Consider the following 25,061-nt stretch of genomic DNA (forward strand, 5'->3'; position numbering starts at 1 on the left):
CTACATCTAAATACATTAAGATACTATCAGGTAGTATTAGAATTTTTGCTTTCAACTGTATACGTATTTTAAAGAACTCTAGAGGAAAAAATAGCCTCTTATTATATTTGCCGTTTATTCTACATTCCAGATATTCCAGGTTTCCTCTGGTGGGCATTTTCTGTCTGAAGAACTTTTTTTTTTTTTTTTTTAAACCACTTTTTATAACATGTCTACTAGATATGAGTTAGTTTTGTTTTTCTTCATGCAAGAATGTCTCTAATTCATCTTCTTAAAAGATATTTTACCTGGACATAGGATTGTGGGTTGATAGTTCTTCCTTTTAGCACTTTAAATGTTATTACATTTCCTTCTGACTTCTGTGTTTTCTGATGACAAATCAAAAGTCATTTTAAACATCTTTTTGTAATATGTAATGCATCATTTTTCTCTGGTTGCTATCAAGATTTTTTTTTCTTTGCTTTTTGTTTTTAACCATTTAATTTTGGTATATCTGGGCTTGGATTTCTTTGGGGTTGTTCTGTTGGGGTTCACTGAGCTGCTTGAATCTGTAGATTTATGTCTTTTGCCATATTTAGGAAATTTTCAGCCATGATTTTTCTAAAATTTTGTCTATGCCATACTCTTTTTCCTTTCCTTCTTAGAATTTGTTGACATGAGTGTTAGACTTGTTAATGTTGTTCTATAGATTCATGAGTCTCTATTTCTTTCAGTCTTTTTTTCTGTTATTCAGGTTGTGTAGCTTACTGATCTGTCTCAAAGTTCCTCCTCTGTCCTGTTCATTCTGTTCTTGGGCCCATCTACTGAATTTGTTAATTTTATCTTTCAGGTTTGTACTTCACGTTTTCTAACAATGTGTGATAACTGTGATGACTTAGTAGCTTGCTATGTGTTCATCTTCTTTGTAGGTTGTGGGTCCACCTGGTACAGGCAAAACAGATGTGGCAGTTCAGATTATATCCAACATCTACCACAACTTCCCAGAACAGAGGACTCTGATTGTTACTCATTCCAATCAGGTAAATGACTGTGTATGTGTGTGTGTACGTGTGTGTGTGCGTGTGTGCATGCGCATGCACGTAGGTATGCAGGTTAGGGGTTGAGGGGGAGGTAAGTGTGGGACGCAATAAGTTCCTCTTCAAGAAATCTAGTTTCATTATTCTTTGTTCTCCATTTTTCCGAGCCTGGCCTACCTGTTCCCTAACATATTCTGGCATGCCTAAGTCTCAGCCGGTTTGTGGCTCACATTCCTTCCCTTATTTGGGAATGCATTAGCTCCTGGTTTCCCATGAGGACCCCCTCCTCTCCCTTACTTCCCCATCACACGTTGACCATATTTAGAAAAGCTTAAGTTTTAGCCAATCAGGGTAGTTTAGATTGTGTGGTCTTACTCCAGCCAATGGGGAAAGGACACAGATACAGGGGCTGAGTTAGGGATAAAAACCCTTCTCTCCTTTGTTCGGTGTGCTCTTGCAAACGTGACTGACGCAGGTGGCACCCACCTGCAGTTATTGCCTTGCTGAGAAAACTTTTTGTCTGAGTGCTGGTTCTTCCTTGCGGCACTGAGCACTTGTTCCTAACATAAGGAAGGAGCAGGGGATTCATGAAATGAATGTATTAATAGATGATTTCTCCTTATGTGAAAATCAGATCATAGGTACCACTAAATACCAGGAAAGGCTAATTGGTATAAATGGTCCCTGACTTTTGGTTCTACTTTTATTCTGACCTATAATATTTTGACTTTATGATGGTGTGAAAGCAATATGAATTCAGCAGAAATTGTACTTCAAGTACCCTTACAACCATTCTGTTTGTCACTCTTATTTTGCTATTCAATAAATTATATGAGATAGTCAACATTTCAGTATAAAATAGGCACATTATGTTAGATGATTTTGCCCAGGTATAGGCAAATATATGTGTTCTGAGCATGTTTTACATAGGCTAGGCTAAGCTATGGTGTTCGGCAGGTTAGGTGTGTTAAATGTATTTTCAACTTAGGATTTTTCAATTTATGATAGGTTTATTGGAATGTAACCCCATTGTAAGTTGAGGAGTATCTGCTATTGAGCTACTCTTGGATTATCACTGCTTATAATGAGATGACATTGAGAGATACATAAAACCAATCGTTTGTTTCTACTGGAGAGGGTCATAATACGAAAAAGTTAAGACTATCTGGATATATGGTTAGATATTTGGATTAAATTAAATTGCCATTTTTTCCTTCTACACTAAACTAGAACTTTTACTTTGAGATTATAAGCAGTAACCCTTACTGAGAGCGTTTTTCTTCGTTTAGTAGAATGAATATTCCTGAAAGACTAAGGTCTAAAGTGCGTTGATACTGGATTAAATTTCAAATCCATGTGAAATGTATACCTGTATTACATGAAGGGACTGTATTCTACGTTATTCATTCTGAAGCTGTCAGAAATGAGGGAAGAACAAGGAACATTTATTAGATCTGGTATAAAATGAGACAGGCAACTCTGAGAACATCCTGAAGCACATTATGAAATTTGTGTGGTAGTTGAAACCTCTGAAAGTTTTTTCTCGGAGTTTATGTTAACAGTGGTGACTTCAGTTGACCAGTCTTAAAAAGAGTTGGTATACACAGAAGCACTATGTTTTTGGAATGCCAAGTATCGATTATTCTGGTGATCATTAACTTTTAATTTGTAAGGTTTTAAAAATAATACTATTCAGTTCATTTGCCTGACATATTTTTATATATTTTGAAGTTTATAAGTAGTAAACTTATCCAATATACTGAATATGTTATACATAATTGTATAACAACATATTACATAATATATTGGACATAACACGTTTAATATACCGAATTTGTAGTAGTTGAAGGGGGATCAATTTGGACTTTGTCTTGATAAAAGAAACAAATTATGAAAAGTTTTTTTCTTCTGTTTATAAAATTTGTTCTGTAATATGCCTATTGTAAATTCTTAGAATGAACAGAATAATTCATGTGTTGTTTTAACATATTTTTTACTGTTTTGTCATACCTTGATATGGCTTTCTATAGTTATCCTTCACTTTACGATTGATTTGTATAGCACAATCATTGAAAAGATTAATTTGCAAAAGTAGACACATAATTCACTGCTTGCTAAACACCTGCCTTGGTTTTTTGAAATTCAAATCCTTTCCCTTGATGCCCATCAAATTGATTATTTTCCTTCAGTTAACTGTTTTGTTTGACAGATCTTCATTTGCATGTATAGTTCAAGTAGTTCTCCAAAATCACTCTAATTCACAATGAAATCATGTAGTTTTTTCTGGGATTATAGTGTGCAAGTTTGTGGGGTTTTTGTTTTTTGGTTTTTGTTTTTACTTTAAATCTAAGTGGTTCTTGAGTTTGAATAGTGAAGGTTTGGATAGTGAGTAACACCATATAATCTGCTCTGTTGGGTGCCGAGTTTTGGATGATGAGTATCAAGAGTTTGGATACTGAGGGATTTTTCTGAAAATTTGTGTTAAATCTCTTCAGTTTCAGAGCTCAGATTGCTAGAATTTTGATGGTCAAGGATATCTATATCTACATTATATAACCTAGGTGTTTATAAGACTGGATGTTGACTTCACAGGCAGGGTTGGACTAGTGATAAGTGAGGAGAGATGTTTGAATGGCGGCTCATTTTTAAATAATACCTTAATTAGTGAGTCTTTCCATACTATGAAACTTTTGCCTTTCTGTAAAACCTTGTAACTGCAGAAGTTCAGATAATGAATACTAGGATTCGAGGGAACCCTAATTATGAACATTTCATAGATAGAAATTAGTGACTTAAATGACTTTCATCAGAATAGTTTGCAATAAATGAGTGCTCTGCTCTTTATTATATTGAGAACATTAGACTTTCAGACTAAGATTTGAAAGATGCAATTTATGTTTCCACCTTCTGGTCCCTCTTAATATATTCTACCTACACACTCACTGCCTTCTTATTGTCTTTCTCCAACTGCAAAAGCTTTTTCAGTTCTCTGCAACCCAAGGAAATGCTGTTGAATGAAATGAAACTCAGTGTGGTTGTTTATTTTAGGAATTGTTACAACTTGGAAGAAATAATATCTGAGCCAATGCCTTTCTCGTTTCATAAATTAAAAGCAGATGTTTAATGGGTGGTTGGTTTTATGGTTTCTAGTTATCCATACAGCCAAATAGACATAGATGACAACATCAGAAATCAATATAAATACTATTTGATTAAATTATAAATGGCCTAATATAAGGCGGATTTACTTCTGTGTTTCAACTTCGATTCTTTCTAAATGTTAGTTTTTGCTACTTTTAAAGGTGGCATCACCCTTCTTGCTTTATTCTCTAGGCCCTAAACCAGCTGTTTGAGAAAATCATGGCATTAGACATTGATGAGCGCCACCTACTGCGTCTTGGTCATGGAGAAGAAGAGCTGGAGACAGAGAAAGATTTTAGCAGGTGAGCAAATGGGAGTGAGTAACAGTGTAAAAAGGGATTTTTTATTTAGTTTTCATTTCTTTTATTATCTTAAAGAAGAAGAGAGCAATGAATACTGAAACTTAATTCTGAAAGGTTCTAATGTAACTTACTAAGACTATATGTTGACCTAGAAATCTGGTCATGATGTCCCTCAGTTCCAATTGTGTATGGTTATGCCATTTTGTCTTCAAATACACAATTATGTTAATGAAGAGAATGATCTTGTTAATCTTTTTAAAATTGCAGATTGCCTTTTGCTTTCTATTTATTGAGGTAATTTTTCATGCTTCCAGTTCAAAACTGTACAACTTTAAGTGATTCCTTTTTCACATCTTATTCAGGCATTTAATTTGCATATATTTTAGGTACCAATTAGGAGGTTGATTTATTTATTGAAATAGAAATTACGGGAGGCTGACGCAGGAGAATTGCTGTAACCCGGGAGGCAGAGGTTGCAGTGAGCTGAGATTGCGCCATTACACTCCAGCCTGGTGACAGAGCGAGACTCTGTCTCAAAAAAAAAAAAAAAACAAATTAGTGATTAATGATAATATAAGCTTTGGGGTTATAAGTATAACTTCAGGTACTTCTTGCCAGTTTGGCTGGACTTTGTTTGCTATTACATACTGTGAATTGACTAAAACTTTACAAGTCGGATTTCTTCTGCCATTAGTATTTTAATTTTTTTCCTTCAAAGTTGCTTTATAATGTCTCATTTTATTTATATTTAAATCCATTTTTAAAGACCAATTTTAGATAATAAGCACAATTAACAGCTGGACATATTTAATGTAGCCTTTGGCTATTAAACATGATCTTTGACGAATTGATCATAGACATTAAAAGAGTTTTAAATTATTATGTGTGCATCTATTTTGAGTTCTTGTATTATAGAGCTTACTGAACACTTAGCTTCTAAAAAGTCACTATGTTGCAGAGGGGCAAAGAACAACATGCCATAAGTTATTTAGGGCTCTATATTCTTAGATTAGCCAGTAATACTTTTGAATTCATCCCGTAGGTATTTCCTCATTTTAAAGCCAACTTACAAAGGTAGGTTAGACTCTAAAATCTAATAATTCAGAATTCAGTGAACATGAAGGTGCTAATAGAATGTTTGACTACAATTATATTGAAGCAGAATTTATAGTTTTTAAAGAATATTAGAATAGGGGTAGAATTTTTACGATGATTTCGGATACCACCAAATTTGTTAGAAAAAATGTACTTTTTAATTCTGACACATAACCTAGATATTGTTAGTTTGCATATTTGATTGGACATATTCTTTTTCTCGTACAATTAAAAAGAAAAATTATGACCATTGTTTCACAATAAAAGTAGTATCACCTTCTCCGAAGAAAAAATTGTAAAATCTGGTGAAGTTGTAGAGGAGTGGTTATCCATAATTACACTATCCTAAAACAACTTTTTGCTAGTCTTTTTCTGTAATGCTGTTATTTGTAATTTTTATATTGCTTTTTTTGTTTTTTTGAGACAGAGTTTCACTTTGTTGTCCAGGCTGGAGTGCAGTGGCACCGTCTCAGCTCACTGCAACCTCCGCTTCCTGGGTTCAAGCAATTCTCCTGCCTCAGCCTCCTGAGTAGCTGGGATTACAGGTACCCACCACCACGCCTGGCTGATTTTTTTGTGTTTAGTAGAGATGGGGTTTCACCATGTTGCCTAGGCTGGTCTCGACCTCCTGGGCTCAGGCATTCCATCCATCTTGACCTCCCAAAGTGCTAGGATTACAGGTGTGTGCCACCGCACCCAGCCTTATGTTGCTTTTTAAAAATAATTCTTTATCTTTTAAGTGTAATAATGTACTAATTGAGCAGATAGTAGAGTTTAATTGTACTGTATATTGCTTTTATTGATTGATTGATTGATTGATTGATTGATTGAGACAGAGTCTTACTCTGTCACCCAGGCTGGAGTGTAGTGGTATGATCTCAGTTCACTGTAACCTCTGCCACCTCTGCCTCCTGGGTTCAAGGGATTCTCATGCTTCAGCCTCCTGAGTAGCTGGGATTACAGGCGCCCACCACCACACCTGGCTAATTTTTGTATTTTTAGTAGAGACGAGGTTTTGCCATGTTGGCCAGGCTAGTCTTGAACTCCTGATCTCAAGTAATCCGCCTGCCTCGGCCTCCCAAAGTGCTGGGATTACAGGCGTGAGCCACCATGCCTGGCCTGTCTATTGCTTTTTAAGTTTAACATTACTTCACAAGAATTTTGGCATTTTATCAACAGAATCTGTAAGCATTCCTGATTTTTTTCTCATTAACAAAGTGTTCATTGTAGATAAAAGTTTATAGGTAAGCAAGCAGAAAAAAGTTATCTGCCATATGTTTATATCCTTCCAAGTTGAAAAATTCTTCAAACATAGATCACGTTTTAGACCTCTTTTTTATTCTTAATCATCCCTTGCTACCTCAAATGCGAATCTCTGAACTACAGACAGCTAGGAACGTGACTTCTTCTTTTGTTGAGTCTTTAAACATGGGAACAACGTGACTGATTAAATTATTTTAGTCTTATTTTAAGCATTAAAGGGTTATGGGAGACCCTTTGTTGTTGTGGTGGTGTGAAAAGAATGTGCATAGAATTTGGGCTCTAATTCTGGTTCCACTACTTTCTTCCCTAACTGTGTGTTTTCGGACAAGGTACTCTCCAAACTTCAGTTTTCTTACTGATTCAGCAAACATTATGAACCTGCTAGGTTTGGGTGCCAAGTTACGTACTGGGATATGTAGATGACAGAGATAATCAAAAACATTTAAAAATTACTTTTCAAAGCCTTTAGATCTAACCTACTTTTATATAGTGTAAAACAGTGATGTTTGAAGCAGCCAATTTGTGAACTTACATGTTCTTGGTCTGTGATGAAATAAACTAGCACCAGAATGCACTGTCCTACTTTCTTCTTTGTGAAAGTGTCTTGTTGTGAGAAGAAAGATTGAGACCTGAACTAAATGGCGTATTTAGTGATGTCGTTGATTTTCCCTCCTCCTAGACCAGTAACACCCTTGCAGATCAATGCTGTTCCATGGAGTACACTCTAAGTAGCTTTTTTTTAAATTTTTTTATTTTTTTTGAGACAGAGTCTTGCTTTGTTGCCCAGGCTGGAGTGCAGTGGCACCATCTCTGCTCACTGCAAGCTCCGCCTCCCGGGTTCACGCCATTCTCTTGCCTCAGCCTCCCGAGTAGCTGGGACTACAGATGCCAGCCACCATGCCCGGCTAATTTTTTTGTATTTTTAGTAGAGACAGGGTTTCACCATGTTAGCCATGATGGTCTCAATCTCCTAACCTCATGATCTGCCCGCCTCAGGCTCCCGAAGTGTTGGGATTACAGGCGTGAACCACCATGCCCGGCCTACTCTAAGTAGCTTTTGTGTAAAGTAACCCAAGAACTACCACCAATAGTTAAATAGAAGCCATATCTTCTAGTTTTTTCCCCTTCTTTGCTATTATTATTTTCTTGAATTTTGCTGATTGTTTCCTTCAAAGTCTCTTTATTACAGTTTTGTCATTTTGCCTAATTGAAATGTCTAGGTATGGAAGAGTTAATTATGTTCTGGCTCGAAGAATAGAACTTTTAGAAGAAGTCAAACGATTGCAAAAGAGTCTAGGGGTTCCAGGAGATGCCTCATATACCTGTGAAACTGCAGGCTATTTCTTCTTATACCAGGTAAGATATTAAGGGTTTCTGAATCATACTTCATCATAATATGAACCCCAGTTGGAAGCTGGAATGAGTTCTTGTGATCCTTCATGAAAGCTTATTTTTTTGAGTAGATTAGAATATATGGTATTGCAAATGCTATATTTATGAATGTTAAATGTATTTTGTATTATCTTCAGTTTTCTTTGCTAAATAACTTTGCTTGATGACTCATTCTGTGAAAGACCAATGTTGCTACTTTTTACATTTTTTCTTTCTATTGACAAAGTTCTAGTCACTCTTTTTTCTTTTTTTTACTGTAGAAATACAACTAAATAAATATTCTAGCTAGCCAGTGGCAACAAAGTACAGTTGACTTTTATTGTATACGTTAATCAACTAATGAAGGAAAACATTCTTCTTTCAAATTTCCAGAAATAAATTATGTCTTACAACTAATTGCACAGTGGGTCTTGAAGTTAAAGTCTTCTGACTTCAATATAAAGATGTACTTTTACTTTTGTTAGGGTTAATTTTGGAAGTATGAAAACCAATGAGAAATAGCCAAATAAAGTGAATAAAACTAAACTTTAATAGTCAGTTGGCTTACTAATAATTTTAAATGGACTAGGACATAACTGGCTAATGAAGATTTTTGTATAACTTTATTTGTTCTCTTTGTTCTAATGCCAATTATAGATTTTAGATATAAATTATAATATTGTAAGCTCATTGTAAGTGGATATCACAAACCAGTTAAGTCCATTCAAAATGAGCAGCTTTCGTGGTTTCTTGTGAAGCAGGGAAAATACATAATATAGTCTACATAAGATTCAAGACTGTTTAGGACTTGCATAAAGGAGTAAAGATGGTGCTTAAATGCTTTTTTGACACAGAAAATTACTTGGCTTTCAGTGAAAATAATGTTTAAAAGTGGGGAAAATAACCTATAAATTATGAAGGTTTATGTAATAAATTTGGGAAAAATGAACTTGAGGCTTCACAGTGTAAATTGGCAGTTTTCAACATTTAAGAATCATATCGGGAAAGTTGTTTATGAGTTAAATTCCTAGCCCTTGTTCCTATAGCTTCTCATTCAATAGAAGTGGAATCCAGGAATCCACATTTTTATTTAGCTCCTCAGATATTTTGCCTAAGGACTACACTTTTGAGAAACACAGAGATAATAACAGAAAAAGACCTGGGAGAGTTACAGAAATTGAGGTTACATAGTAACTGGCTGGTAGACGCATAGCTAACATTATACAAAGTAATTGAACTATAATCACAAAAGTCATAAGATAAGCTTTCAAATATACACTCAGCTTAACCAGACGTTCTTTATAAATGTTCTAAAAATCTGACAGAAGGGTTGACAAGTGCCAAATTGATTAAAAAGCTGCTAAAGCTGAGCTTACCATATATGGAGAGAAACAGAGATGAAAAAAATCAGAAATTTCTTTGTCCAGAGAGCTTTCTTTCCTTTACATTTCTTTTAAGCATTAATAATAAACTCTCTTGAGTTACGTGAAGAATCTGAACTGTCCGAGTTAGAGTTCCATGAGATGATGTTAAGGCTCTTTCCAGTTTGTAGAAATTTGTTATTAAAGAGCCTTTTTTTCTCCAAAGACAAGGTTACTTTTATAACAGAAGAGCAATCTGTCAGTTACAGGAATGAAGAATAGTTATATTGGATCAAAGATTGAATTTCTTTTTTTTCTTTTTCACCTAGCAGATCTTGTTTTTATAAGATTTATTTATTTATGCTTTAAAACATCATAATTAGCTAGTAGTTAACTTCAAGTCCTTTTTTCTACAGGTAATGTCTCGCTGGGAAGAGTATATCAGCAAAGTGAAAAATAAAGGTAGTACATTGCCAGATGTTACGGAAGTCTCCACTTTCTTCCCTTTCCATGAATACTTTGCAAATGCTCCTCAACCCATTTTTAAAGGAAGATCTTATGAAGAAGACATGGAAATTGCTGAAGGATGTTTCAGGCACATTAAGAAAATCTTTACGCAGCTTGAGGTAAGGATTCTCAAGTTCTTTGAACTTCCCTTTAGTGGTTTTTAGTTTTTTTTTGAATAATGTGAATTTCAATTTTTTTTTTTTTTTTTTTTTTTTTTTTTTTTTTTTTTTTTTGAGCGTTTGCCTTTCCAGCTGGTCTCGAACTCCTGACCTCAAGTTATCTGCTTGCCTCTGCCTCCCAAAGTGCTGGGATTACAGGTGTGAGCCACCACAGCTGGCCCAAAATATTCAAATCTTAGAAATTAGATTAATTTTAAGTAAGATATAAATTGGATCTTTATTCTGGCTTTCCTGATGTAAAGGTCTTAGTATTTTTGAGAAAGGAATGCTTCCATCAAGAAATTCAATAATGGTTCTTTGAATTGGAATTTGAGACTGCCATGTGGCCATTCTAAGTCCTGTATGCCTCTTGATCAGTAAAATAGTGGGGTTGCTGTAGTAGCCAGGATGATTGATTCTGATTATTAAAGTGAAATGAGTCATAGCTACACAATGGGAACAGAGAACATGTCTGGAACCCAGTGCCCCCTGGATATGTCTCCTAGTTTTTGCCACATCATTGCAGAATCATCATTGCAAAAATAGATAGCAAACTTCATTGAAAAATTACAGTGGTCCTATAAGGGGATCATATTCAGGCTCAGACTCCTCAGTAAGAAAATTTAGGATTAAATTTTCAGGTAGAAAGGTCAGGGACATTGTTTCTTGTCTTTGTATCTTTTAGATGTGATTACATACCTACTTCCTAGAACAGTATCAGATATGTAGTATATGTTCAGTAAATATTGAAATGTATATGGTTAAGTGGATGGATGGTAGGTACAGAATAATAAATGTAAAGTATTATGTTTATGGTTACATAAACACAAAGTAAAAGGATAAAAACATACTCAATTCATAATAATAGCTGCCTTGGAAGGGAGTAGGCAGAAGGTTATACAGGGTACCTCACCTATATTTGTAATATTTTAATTATTTAAAAAACAAATGTTTTTTGTTTTTCCATACCCTTTTCTGCTCTGTTGGGGATCCTCTGCCATGGTTGATGTTCTGGCTTATCCTTGCAGGTTTAATTTCCCAGCTTCCTATGTCAGCTGACTTCTTGCTTAGTATAGCCGATGAGAGAGTACCAAGGTATTTCTTCATTAGTTCCCTCTGCCTTGGGTTTCATCTCTTTCATGATTCCAGTTTCTGCTGGAAAAACTTGTGGTTCCAGCTTTTTTGTGTGACTATAGTCCCTGGGCTCTGATAATACCACTTCCTACCTTTATTCTTTCTAGTCTAGGGATGATAGTGACTGCTGCTGTCTTTAATTTCTATGCTATATTACCTTTATAGTTCCTCTATCACTTGTATAACCAGTTTCTTGCTAAAATTTCCTTTGATATGAATACCTGAAATCGTTTCCATTTTCCTGGAGGGACGTTGAGTAATACAGGTACAATGATCATTGAATTTTATTCAGTATTCTTGTTTATATTGTACATATTTTACCTTACATACGAAAAAGTTTGAATTATAACTTTTATATCAGCTGTTATTTAAACTCAATTAGTACCCAAATCATAATGAACAGAATTATAATTCATTAGGCTTAGTTTATAATATATTTATGTTAATTTCTCAGGAATTAAGTCTGACTGGATTGTATGGTTATGTGCAAAACTCCGTTTTCCTAAAATTATCTTTCATTGCTCCTCATTTCCATAGGAATTCAGAGCCTCTGAATTGCTTCGAAGTGGACTGGACAGATCTAAATACCTTTTAGTGAAAGAAGCCAAAATTATTGCTATGACCTGTACTCATGCTGCCTTAAAACGACATGACTTGGTCAAGCTAGGTTTCAAGGTAAAGACTTATGGTAGTTTTTTTTTTTTTTTTTTTTTAAGATTATCAGAGATTGGCTCACTTCTTACTGAAGTTTGTATTTGTAATTACCTTAAAATATTTCTTTTATAAGTGGATGATAATATCCCATGTTTACGTGATTGTGAACTCTGAATCTAATTTTTCTAAATCTAGTTATTAGTAATATTTCCATTAGGTAATGTTATAACCATATGGTTGTCTGACCAAATTCTCATACTTGTTAAGGTTTTATTTTTACTGAGTATCACTTATTTAAAAATCTCCAAATAAAGCTTATGAAAAAAACCTAAAATTCACCTAATTAAAAAAAATAGTAATAATAAAAATATCTCCAAACAGAAGTAAAAGCTATAAAAAGAACATTTCAGAATTGTTTTCAGCCAGGTGTGGTGGCTCATGCCTGTAATCCCAGCACTTTGGGAGGCCAAGGTGGGCGGATCACTTGAGGTCAGGAGTTTGAGACCAGCCTGTCCAGCATGGTGAAACTTTGTCTCTATTAAAAATACAAAAATTAGCCGAGCATGGTGGTATGCGCCTGTAATCCCAGCTCCTTGGGAGGCTGAGGCAGGAGAATCACTTGAACCCAGGAGGCAGAGGTTGCAGTGAACCGAGATTGTGCCCCTGCCCTCCAGCCTGGGCGACAAAGTGAGACTCCATCTCAAAACAAAAACAAACAAAAAAAAAACAAAGTGGTTTTCATCTATTAGACATCTGTATGCTTAGATTATTCACATATTAAACATACAACCATTCCGGTTATTTGTGTACTTAGCAAATGAAAAGCCTTTCATATGAGGATATGGAATACTCTTATTTAGACTGCAAAATGAGATATTAAAATGGTTTCATCATATGATAAAAACAGGACAAAATAGCCTGTTAATCTGTGACTCATTTGAAGTGGAATATAATGATTGAGCAGTAAATTTGAATTTGCAAATTTTTTGTGACTTTGCTAGTGATACTGATCTGAACTTAGATTTTAACAGTCATTTAACTTTCCTGCAACTGGTTTGTCTGTTGTTTAAAACAGTTCTGTATAAGGGTTTGAATTAAAACTTAGTAATTCACTTGTTGATTAAAGTAACTGACAATTTAAAAATGTTGTGAGCTCACTGAAAGATAGGCGCTAAATAAATTCAAGGTGATGAAATTGTTATTTTGGATGCAAGGGTCTTCAGCTGCCAGGTAGGACACATACGACAATTTATTAAAAGGTAATGTGAACGTACCCTAGTGGTGTGAACTTACCCTTTTGCAAATTATTAGTGAGAATTTTTCACCTAAATATTTTGTTCTTGGGGCTGACATATAAAATATACTTTGATATTAAATCATAGCTTAATAACAAGGGAAAATAATGCAACCATAATTAACATTTTTTGCTTTCATGGAGCTTTTGCCTGTGTTCTAAAGAATACTACTTATCACATTTTCAGTAGTCATTTTCTACATTTAAATCATGCTACACGTCAAAGGGTAGTTAGCATGAGTGCTAATAGGTTTTCTATATTTTTGATTTTGAAGTTTTATTTTTATCACACTTAAGAGTTTTAAAAACCTTGTAGGTCCACTTAACAAAAAAAGGCAGTCCCCCACTATGCTCATCCATCCTGTTTATCCAATCCTTCAACTCTTTTAGATTTTGTCCTTTTCATCTATATCAGTTAAGAATGGTAAATTTCCATTTTAGGCATTGTCTTTTGATTCTGTGCTGACCGAGAGGACAAATAGACACACATTCATGCATGTGTGTGTGCACCTTTCCTTCCTTAAGGCTCCAAATATAGTTATGTCATAACTTTGGTTTGCTCACTTTTGGGTATTTACGTCATTATTAACACATGAACACTTTCACATCCAAGCAAGGGAATATACCATGATTAGTTTTCCTTTCATGCACAATTTTTTTTTTCTTTCTGGAATTAATGATTTTCGCCTTTTTTGTTTGTTTAGTTTCCTGTTTTTACCACCAATTCAACCCAAAACTGTTTAGTTTTTAAATATTTTCTTAGTACATTTAGACACATCACATACTTGTTTTTGGAGATCTCTCTCCTAGATACTCCTGACCTATTTCAGTTCACATTGCATCCATTCTAAGCCTTTGCCTTTCTCATATGTCAGATTCTGTGTTTTGGGCATTCCGTGTCTTTCTCTTCTGTATTTTTAGTAGAATACATCCTCTAGTATCTTTCATGTGAAAGGATGCATAGGAGTTAATATTTTTAAGACTTTCCATGTCCAAAAACTGTTTTCAATCTACTGTCACATTTAATTATTATGGCTAGATATAGATTTCTAGATTGGAAATAATTTTTCTTAAGAATTTTGAAGAATTGTTCCGTTTTCTCTGTCTTCCAGTGTAGCTGTTCAGAAGCCCAAAACCATGATTTTAAATGTATTTTGTTTTACATTTTTGTTCTGTCAAGAAGCCCTACAATCTTTTCTTTGTCCCTAGAGTTCTGAAATTTCAGTGATATGTCTTAGGGATACGAAGGGAGAAAGAGGACTCTTACTTTCCTGGATCCCTGGGTTGTGGGAGATGGATGGAGAAAGAGAGCCAGACTTCTCCACATTCAGTTATGTACACAGACTTTTGACATAATTCCCACTTTTTGTATGGTGCTCATTTCTGATCCCACCCTCTTAACTCTGCCTGCTTTCTCCAAGTTCCAAGATCCTCTCCAGACACTAAACCTGTCGTCTATTGGGGGTGAGAGAGAGGGACATTTCGTTTGGTTCCTTGAAGTGAGGAAGTCTAATTGCCTCTTTAAACCATTCCTACTGTTACCAAGCAAAAGGGGCTTGCTGCTTGGTGCACTAGAAGCCAATACTCTAACACCAGGTTTTTGAGGGAAAAAAAAAGCTTCTATTGCAAGTTGACTCATGAGAAGAACATAGTCAAGCTCAAATCTATGTCCCCATGCTGGCTTTAAGGCAGTAATTTTATTAGAAAAGGTATAGGGGGTGGATCCTGGGATTAGTAAGTGATTGGTGGAAGGAAAGGGGTCTGGAAAGTCTTCAAGCATGCGCAGTTCTCTCTTCATGCTACCTCTTGGATGGCATTTGTAGATTCTAGAGGAGTTAACATGAAACATGGTAGAAATTTGGGTTGTGATGTAAGCAAGCTCCTTCTGCGCTCACTCTAGTTGGCTATATTGGTTCCAGCCAGTTTCAGCCAGTTTTATTATCTTAGAAGCAAAGGAAGTTTCAGCTTTGCAGCAAGGTGTTTCTTTTCTTATCTATCATCCTGTAAACTCAAGAATATCTGTTAGTTGCTGGTTTCTTTAACTCTTTGGGATACAATTTCACTATATAATGTCAAGCGTTATTTTAGGGGGTTTCCAGAGATAGTGGTGATCATTATGTGTTCAATTCATCACCTTTTAACAAAAGTCTATCACTTGTTTCAATTTGTATTTTGTTGAAGCCTATTTATTTATTTATTTTTTGAGACAGACCCTTGCTCTGTTGCCCAGCCTAGAGTGCAGTGGTGCGATCTCAGCTTACTTCAACCTCCACCTCCTGGGTTCAAGTGATTCTCCTGCCTCAGCCTCCTGAGTAGCTGGGTTTACAGGCGCCTGCCACCAGGCCCAGCTAATTTTTGTATTTTTAGTAGAGACAGGGTTTTACCATGTTGGCCAGGCTGGTCACTCCTGACCTCAAGTGATCCAGCCTTGGCCTCCCAAAGTGCTGGCATTACAGGCATGAGCCACCGCACCCGGCCCCAATTTTTTACAAACATGAAGTTAAATATTAATTCTAATTTGTTTGTCTGTTTTCAGGGATTATTAATTCAGTGTTGATCATCTTAAACCCATTTTGAGTTGTAGAAATTGTAGAAGGAAATGTATCAGAATGATAATAAAAGCGAACAATGATAATAATCATCATTTGTTGAGCGTCAGCTATGTACCAAGTTCTGTGTTTACAGTGTACAAAGTTGAATGTTTACAATGATTTATTTCTCTTCTTCACAACTAGATCTTTATATGAGCTATCTCCTTTTTTTTTTTTTTTTTTTTTGATACAGAGTCTCATTCTTTTGCCCAGGCTGGAGTGCAGTGGCATGATCTCGGCTCACTGCAACCTCTACCTCTTGGGTTCAAGCACATCTAGTGCCTCAGCCTCCTGAGTAGCTGGGATTACAGGCACACGCCACCACACCAAACCAACTTACCGTTATTTTTAGCAAAGACGGGGTTTCACCATGTTGTTCAGGCTGGTCTTGAACTCCTGACCTCAAGGGATCCACCTGCCATGGCCTCCCAGAGTTCTGGGATTACAGCTGTGAGCCACTGCACCCAGCCAAGATATCTCCATTTTATAGTTGAGAAAGGGTGACTCAAGAGAGATATTACCTTAGAGTCACAGGTAATCAGTTACAGAGCTAGTATTGAAACATGGTTTTCTAAGAATTTAAAGTCTGTTGTGCCCTTACTCCTACACCACCCTGACCCTATCCTAGCAGCTATAATCCACTAAAGAACCATAGAACTGGTAACGGTGGCTGTAGAATTTAGGAATCCTTTGAAAGTCCACAAAGACTAGCTCCTCGCCTGGTACCTGGCCTGGAGCATCAAGTGCCAACCCAACGTGTAATATGTTGGTAGAGATTAGTAAGGGTTGAATGAATGATCTGACTAATAGATACATGGAGCAAGTAGCTAAAGTAGTGATAATTTTGCTTTGGAATTAAAATCTCCCTTTTAAAAAGCAAAATCTATAAATATGTTTTTATAAGTAAAATTGCATTATATTTTCAGAATTGATTTTCAGAAAGCAGACTTTTTAAGCTATCTCCTTTTGAGTTGCCCCCACTCTGTTTTGCATATTATACCTGTTATCTTGAGAGTCTACACAGGGACGTCTTAGAACATGTGAGTGTTTGAATTCCTCCTTCTGTTCAGCTCCCACAAAAATGACCTAATCATTATAATAGGGAAATGCCTACACCTTCAAGTAGTTTCAATAACAGTCCAGAATTGAACCATAACTTTAAAAGAGGAGAGTTAATCAAACATTCAGAGTAAATATGCTCTCCCCATCTCCCACCGCCCTGGAAAATAAAATAATGGGAGAAATCTTTAAAAACAGAAAGCAACAGAACTCTAATGTGTACTTAGATTCAAGAAGAAGGTATTGTACCAAAACAAGAAGATGTCATACTAAGTAACGATCAGAATTAGAAGTGAAGAGGAAAGATAAAACATATTGAGAATAGATCTAAATGAGAATTGGACAGATAGAAGAGTAGTAATTATCAAAGAAGGAATGAAATTTTCTCATGTTTTAGAAAGACTTGATTTTTCGTTTTTTTACAGATGTGTAATACCTAACATTACTGGGGACTGGGCTACGGAAAAGATACAGACATTAAACAAGTAAATATACAGATATAATTACAAATTGTGAAGGTCTGGAAGACAAAAGAACAGTACTTTAGTACTTTGATATCAGTTTTAGATTGGGAGGTCAGAGAAGGCCTAGATAAAGAGGCTTTTAAGCTGATATTTTAAGGATAAGAAAGAACCAACTAGACTAAAAGTGAAGAGAATAGCATGTGCAAAGGGCCTGAGGCAGGAAAGGTTTTGCCATTTCGGACAAACTGAAATAGGTCATTGTGGTTGAAGCTTAGTGAGTAAGGAGAAAGATAAAGTACAAGAGGAAGTCAGGGACTAGATTGAATATAGATTCTTGGTAAATACATCCTTGCTGGCAATGTTAAGGGATTTTTTTTCCCTAAAACAGTGGTGTGAAGGATTTGAAATAAGGAGTTGTGTAAGTGCCTTAGAGGAGTCAAGACAGGAAGAGGAGGAACTAGTAAGGAGTTTGCTATCCGTAGTCATAGTGGTGGCTTGGATTTTTAGAGTGGTAGTGCTGGTAGAAATAAAGAAAAATGAATAGACTCAAGAGTTTTGAAGGTAAAATTGACATGCTCTGGTGATGGATTGAATGCCCAGGGGTGAGACTGAAATGAATTGTTGTGATGGGTAGGATTCATATAGGAAAAAAAAATTATCCCAAAATGCTACCAGAGTAAGAGTACCAAAGGGAACGACCTCATATATAATTATAAATTGATGCTTTCTGATGTAGAAATAAAGAACTAAATTGAAAAGGACCAAATTGGCATTGCAGTTCAAGAAATGATACACAAGATCTCTTCAATGTAAAGTTGTATATTTAGGCTGCTTTCCTGAAGTCAAATACTTGAATTGGAAATACAGAGGCATAATGATAAATAAGACCATGAAGTTTCTGTTTGAATAATATGTATGTTGTTATTTTTATCTGTCTGAATAATTTGTATGTTGTCGTTTTTATCTGAAATTATTTGGGGTTTTTTTGATGATTATGATGGTAGTTGTTTGGCTTTTAAGCTGTCTGTATGACAAGCTTTCCTCTTTCTTTCTCAGTATGACAACATTTTGATGGAAGAGGCTGCTCAGATTCTGGAGATAGAAACTTTTATCCCTCTTCTTCTACAGGTAAGAAATATAAGATCTGAGGCAAAGAAAATAGAGTTCTAAGAATGCTGAGGACAGCATCAGAAAGTTGTACAGTTTGGGTGTGCTGATTGCCATGGTTATGTATTTTCCTTAACTTCATTATGTTTGGTATTCTATTTTAAGCCTGTAAACTTTCTTCAATCTATTCACTGGCTATTTAGTAGTTGTTTTGCTTCCAGAAGTACTATTTAAAAATTCATAGTTTATTTCTGTAGTTTTGAAAAGATTTAGTAATTTTAATCAAGAAAATTACATTGTTGTGCAATTTGGTGGGAAGATGAGCTGTTTCTTCATTTCTTTCGTTATAATTGTTTGTAGAATTATTTTTTCATATTCACTGAGTGCATTGCTTTTCTTTATGCCTAAGTTTTTGAGCTAAATTGTGCTATTTAAGAATGTTTTTTACTGTACAATATTCTTTACTATTGAAGCATTAAAAACAAAATGTGGAATTCCCAACTTAAGGATTAGAGACCACTCTAATATGCAGATAAATTGAGTTCCAAAAGTTGTTTTTATAAGTGAAGCTGCTTGGAACTTGGAATGTATTCTATCAGGATATGTTTCAAGGAACTAGGAGACATATAGAGTAGGAAATTGAAGTAGTAGTGTAGATAATTAAAGAAGGTAGTTTTTACTGCTTTAGTGGGTTCAGAATTGGTCCTTAGCTAATTGTGAAACATGTTTATTTCACATCTTTCCATTTCTCTTCTTGGGCTTCTGTTTCCTTCTGTGTACTCGTTACCTAATGCTGACCTAATCCTTCCAGCCCTCTTTGGATTACCCTGCCTATTAAAGTAGGGTAATTCCATGCTTGCCTTCTAAATACCTCCATTCTCCCTCACCCACTGTCACCCAAGAGCAAAAACATCCATAATTGGTTCACAAATTGTTCTGTACATTTGCTAGACTCCTCTTTGTGGAGCTGGTAAAGATTGGTAATTTGTAAGATAAGGAAGCTGTTTGATGAAGAGTGAGTCTCCCAGGTAATAAATTGGAGACCAGAGGATAATAGAGTATTTTGCCATTTCCTTACTTTTCATTTCTAGAATCCTCAGGATGGATTTAGCCGACTAAAACGATGGATTATGATTGGCGATCATCACCAGTTACCTCCAGTTATTAAGAACATGGCCTTTCAAAAGTACTCAAACATGGAGCAGTCTCTCTTCACTCGCTTTGTTCGCGTTGGAGTTCCGACTGTTGACCTTGATGCTCAAGGGAGAGCCAGAGCAAGGTAAAGGAGACAGGAAAAAAAATTATTCAAATTTAAGGACATTCGTTCCATGATCCAAGTATTTGTGAATAGCTTTTGTGTAGACTATTATCATTCCTGGCTATCCAGGAACTTGGCTATCCATAAATCCAAAAACACTTTTGTCAACTTCTGCGAGAGATATGAATGGACCAAATAATTTATTTCCTTCATTTCATTCATTAAGATTAATTTATATAACTTATAATCTAAAGGCTTCTTTTCATTGTCCCTTCTCCTTTCTTCATGTCCCCAAAAGATATACAGTTAATATAATTTTGAAGTCTAAAAAAAAAGTGAACAAAAGGAGAACACACCAATTCTTACTTCATAAAGGATGCAGGCCCCATCTCATAGTTACCCCCAAATGTCCTCAATTTTTCGTCTTCCTTGATTTTTTAATTTAAGGGATAAAGATAGCATTGACCTCAGAGAGCATAATAGAACTCTCATTTTTGTAGTACCTTCAGTCTTCTGACCCTTGGTTACTTGAAGTAGGGAAGCTAAGGTCGAAAGAGCATTATTGCTTAAAAGATGAGCCAAAATGGCTAACATGAAAATTTAAAAGAAGCACAGAAACAGAAACCTCCTTATGTATATTAAAAGATATTTTACACTGCTAATATTTTCTGTTTGTGGGGGTATTTGTCTTTGGAAAGCTTGTGCAACCTCTACAACTGGCGATACAAGAATCTAGGAAACTTACCCCATGTGCAGCTCTTGCCAGAGTTTAGTACAGCAAATGCTGGCTTACTGTATGACTTCCAGCTCATTAATGTTGAAGATTTTCAAGGAGTGGGAGAATCTGAACCTAATCCTTACTTCTATCAGGTAAGAAAAAATAGGAAGCTTGTAAGTTTATTTTGCATTTGCTGGCTGATGTATGCCTAAATCGGTGATACTTAACCATTTGGCCATTGAGAAAAGGAAAGTTGGAACCCCACCTTACACATAGCATACGAAAAATCAATATCAGATTGATTAAAAATACATGCACTAAAGAAACTATAAACAAACTAGAAACTACTAGAAGAAAATATTGATGAATATATAGTGTTGGAGTGAGAAAGGTCTTCCTAAGCTTGTTACAAAAGCAGAAATCATAAAAACATTGATTGGAGAAAAGATTTATTTTCTGTATTTAAAATTTATTTCAATATTTAACAAACAATAAGTCGAATTCTGAATATATTTATAGAACTCATAAATTGCTTTAAAAAATCAAGACTAATAGGAAAATATGAATATGCAATTCATATTTTAGAACAAGTATAAATCATTGAATCACATTTTCACCTCTTTAACAATGCTCAGTGTTGGGATAGGTTTGAGGAAACTTTATTCTCATACAATGCTAGTAGGAAAATAATTTGGTGGACAAATTGTCAGCATGTATTAAAAGCAGTGCTCTCACTTCTAGGAATTTATCCTAAAAAAATAATTGGGCAAGTTTGCAAAGACTTGTATGCTTCATGTTCATCACTGCAAATTATTTTGGAAATGAGAAACAACCTAAATATCTGTCAGTAGGGATTAATTGCATTATTACATATTCCATATAAAAGAAATACTAGATAGCCACTAAGAATGATAACATTGTATTTACTAACAGGAAGAATGTTTATGCTATATTAAGTGGGAAAACGCTGCAAAGTATATCTATAGTATCTCATTTTAAAAAAATGTGTGCAGATAATCTATACAAAATGACCTGGCAGCATATATATCAAAACATAGTCTTTGGTTGGTAGCATTTGGGGTTATTTTAATTTTTTTCTTTTTTTCTCTCTTTCTTTACAGCAAAATATCCAATATAGGTTGTTATATAAATTAGAGATCTTGAGTTATTCATGAAAAAGCATCATTTATCATCAGCTTAAATGTGTATGTGTAGATGTAACTCATGCAGATCTTACTGTCCCTCCAAATATTTGGTTACATTAAATCAAGTTACTCTATTTGTGTACTTAATGCCTGAGAACAGATGTGACCTTTAAATGATAACTTTAAAAATATTAGAACCTAATTCAAATCAGTGATGTTTCCTAATAGCCACCTTTGAAATTAATTATTCTATCAGTAATCAACTGATGTTTTCATTACATAATGGTTTCTTGGAATTTCTCCTTTGAGTCAGTTTCATTGCCTGAGTCATACTGTAGTATTGTTTGAAACATTTTTATCCAGATTGGTTACCTGTTTTTCTTATTCATTAAGCCTAACTCTAGATGAGTTTTTAGCGATTCAAGAAATAAATATATTTTCAGATGATGATTTGCCACTGTTAAATATATTTTGAAGAGTTGAAAACACTGTCTCCCAAAATAAGAATACTATGCATTTAAGTGATAACATTTGAAGAATTAGTGTCTGAGAGGGAATGACTAGGTGGATAAATGAATAAAAGTCACTAATTTGAAGGGGACTTGACACATTTGGAGCGAGTTCTAAAATGTTTGGTCACAATACAGTTCATGTTGTTTTATTGTTAATGCTTCATGTCTAACCTTTGGGCAAAGTACCAAATTGGGCAATGTTAAAGAACTAGAAAACTCGGCCGGGCGCGGTGGCTCACGCTTGTAATCCCAGCACTTTGGGAGGCCGAGGCGGGCGGATCACGAGGTCAGGAGATTGAGACCACGGTGAAACCCCGTCTCTACTAAAAATACAAAAAAATTAGCCGGGCGTGGTGGCGGGCGCCTGTAGTCCCAGCTACTCAGAGAGGCTGAGGCAGGAGAATTGCGTGAACCCGGGAGGCGGAGCTTGCAGTGAGCCGAGATTGCGCCACTGCACTCCAGCCTGGGTGACAGAGCGAGACTCCGTCTCAAAAAAAAAGAAAACCAGCTTGGTCAACATAGCAAAACCCCATCTCTACTAAAAATACAAAAATTAGTTGAGTGTGGTGGTGTGCGCCACACACAGCTGCTCGGATGGCTGAGTGAGGAGAATCGCTTGAACCTGGGAGGCAGAGGTTGCAGTGAGCCGAGATTGCACCACTGCACTCCAGCCTGGGCGACAGAGTGAGACTCTGCCTCAAAAAAAAAAAAGACACTAGAAAACTTAAATGAACTTGTAACTCAAGCTGTGTGTCACAAAGAACCAGAATATAAATGATATTTCTAGAAGTCTTCTAGTAATCTTTCTGTTGCCTTTGCATGAAATCCAGCTTCCCTTTTTTTTTTTTTTTTAATAATTGTGTTTATATTCTTATTTTACTTTCTTCTTTCATCTAGTACTTTGGATTTAGTTTCTACTGAACTGGACCAAACAGCTTTGTGTGTGATTCCTCACCTTTAAGTTGAATAAGCCTTAGTTTTAATCTCCGTACTAGTCTGTAATTTAACAGTAAACCAGACTGATCAATTTGAGGTCACATCCTCATCCCACCTAAAGTGATCTAGTAGAAGTGACAACCATTACGCAGAGAACAGAAACAAAGCATACAAAAAACATAAAGAAACATGAGAAAGGAGGAAAAGTATTGTGCAAAAATTGAGTCAATTATAATACTGTTAGTTATATGCTATTAAACTGGGTATTGTATTGGCTTCTTAGTTACTTTGTTCCTTTATAGTTTTGTGTCTCTGTGTAACTACAGTCGTGGCACATTGTATAGAATTTTTTTTTTTTTTTTTTTGAGATGAGCTCTCACTTTGTCACCAGGCTGGAGTGCAGAGGCGCGATTGCAGCTCGCCACATCCTCAGCCTTCCAAATTTAAGCGATCCCCCCACCTCGGTCTCCAGAGTAGCTGAGACTATAGGCATGCATCACCATGCCCAGCTAATTTTTGTATTTTTAGTAGAGACAGGGTTTCACCATGTTGTCCAGGCTGGTCTCAGACTCGTGGACTCAAGCGATCTGTCTACCTTGGCCTCTCAAATTGCTGGGATTACAGATGTGAGCTACCATGCCTGGCCAGAATAATATTAATCTATATTGTGATTGTTATGGTCTTAAGAATATTAAGGCTTTAAGTTGGTAAGTTTTATTTTAGGATTGTTCCATGTATTGCAAATTAAAAGTTTTTATTTATCACTGTTAATGTAGCATAAAATTATCCCTCAGTTTTATGAAAGATACTCACTTATCCAAGTTACTAAGTCTTCACTTCTTGCAGTGTGCAAAGTGAAGTTGTGCTTATCTAAATGAGATATTTTCTCTATAAAATTGAAACAAAAGCAAATAAATGCACAATCTGATTATGTTTGCATTACAGAATCTTGGAGAGGCAGAATATGTAGTAGCACTTTTTATGTACATGTGTTTACTTGGTTACCCTGCTGACAAAATCAGTATTCTAACAACATATAATGGCCAAAAGCATCTTATTCGTGACATCATCAATAGACGATGTGGAAACAATCCATTGATTGGAAGACCAAACAAGGTACTTATATAATTATAATATGTTCTCTTATTCATCATTTTGGCAAGATGGAAAGGTTTGTATTGTTCTACTTTGTCTCTTTACTATCTCTTTTTAAGATATTTGAGAAAAGGAAATAATGGGTACTATAAATAATTCTCTGACAGTCTTGCTGGTTTGCTGTGACTTTCTCAACTACCACATAAAATATATTTATTGATGGTAACAGAAATATTTCTGAAACTTTTTGTTTATAAAATGAGATATAACAAAATTACATTATAATATGTGTACTGTTACAAGGAGTATGTTTTTGTTTTGCTTTGCAAAGGTATAATTTAGACTGCTTTTTATTGTGTATAGGGGGAGGTTGTCTTGGGAATAAGGGAAGATTGTAAAATGTATTCAGACCTTGGGATTTTAAAAATATGTGTATATATTTTAGATAATGAAAAATGCATAGTATCAAATAAAATGATGATTCATTAATGAAGGGTTGAATTCATTAGAAAAAACATAAAGATAATGCTAGTGATAAAATTAGGACTTTGGTTATGAACATGGCTATGTAAAAGCTCACCTTTTTTGGAAATTATGCAAAAGTTAACAGGAAAATTAGAGAAAGAGGGGACGAACTCTATTTTTATAGACTATCTGGGCAGTAGCAGAAGAAGAGAGGGCCTTTTGTTATGAAAACCATCCAGCCTTCAGAAAACAGCCTTGCTCACCCCATCTTCATGTCTCACACATAGCTAATCTAAGAAACTTATTTATTCAGTAATGAATAGTATAAAGGGAACTAGCACAAGCTCAGTTTATAGGAAAAAATGAAGAACAGCAAAACGTAGATAGGATATATGCTCCAGAAAACATGTTGGGC

At 35.3% G+C, this 25,061-nt stretch overlaps 1 protein-coding gene across 1 annotated transcript in view; it reads left to right on the plus strand.

Annotated features, from left to right (window-relative positions):
- Positions 1 to 25,061, plus strand: part of AQR (aquarius intron-binding spliceosomal factor) — a 119,724-nt gene that overhangs the window by 80,968 nt on the left and 13,695 nt on the right. Inside the window, exons 23-31 of the mRNA XM_032175964.2 lie at positions 909 to 1,019; positions 4,350 to 4,459; positions 8,038 to 8,173; positions 9,966 to 10,175; positions 11,886 to 12,023; positions 18,467 to 18,538; positions 19,609 to 19,796; positions 20,474 to 20,645; positions 24,032 to 24,202. Of these exons, the coding sequence (XP_032031855.1) occupies positions 909 to 1,019; positions 4,350 to 4,459; positions 8,038 to 8,173; positions 9,966 to 10,175; positions 11,886 to 12,023; positions 18,467 to 18,538; positions 19,609 to 19,796; positions 20,474 to 20,645; positions 24,032 to 24,202 (1,308 nt within the window). The remainder of the gene's footprint in view (positions 1 to 908; positions 1,020 to 4,349; positions 4,460 to 8,037; positions 8,174 to 9,965; positions 10,176 to 11,885; positions 12,024 to 18,466; positions 18,539 to 19,608; positions 19,797 to 20,473; positions 20,646 to 24,031; positions 24,203 to 25,061) is intronic.

The sequence above is a fragment of the Hylobates moloch genome, unplaced genomic scaffold, assembly GCF_009828535.3.
Source record: "Hylobates moloch isolate HMO894 unplaced genomic scaffold, HMol_V3 SCAFFOLD_14, whole genome shotgun sequence".
NCBI classification, from domain to species: Eukaryota; Metazoa; Chordata; class Mammalia; order Primates; family Hylobatidae; genus Hylobates; species Hylobates moloch.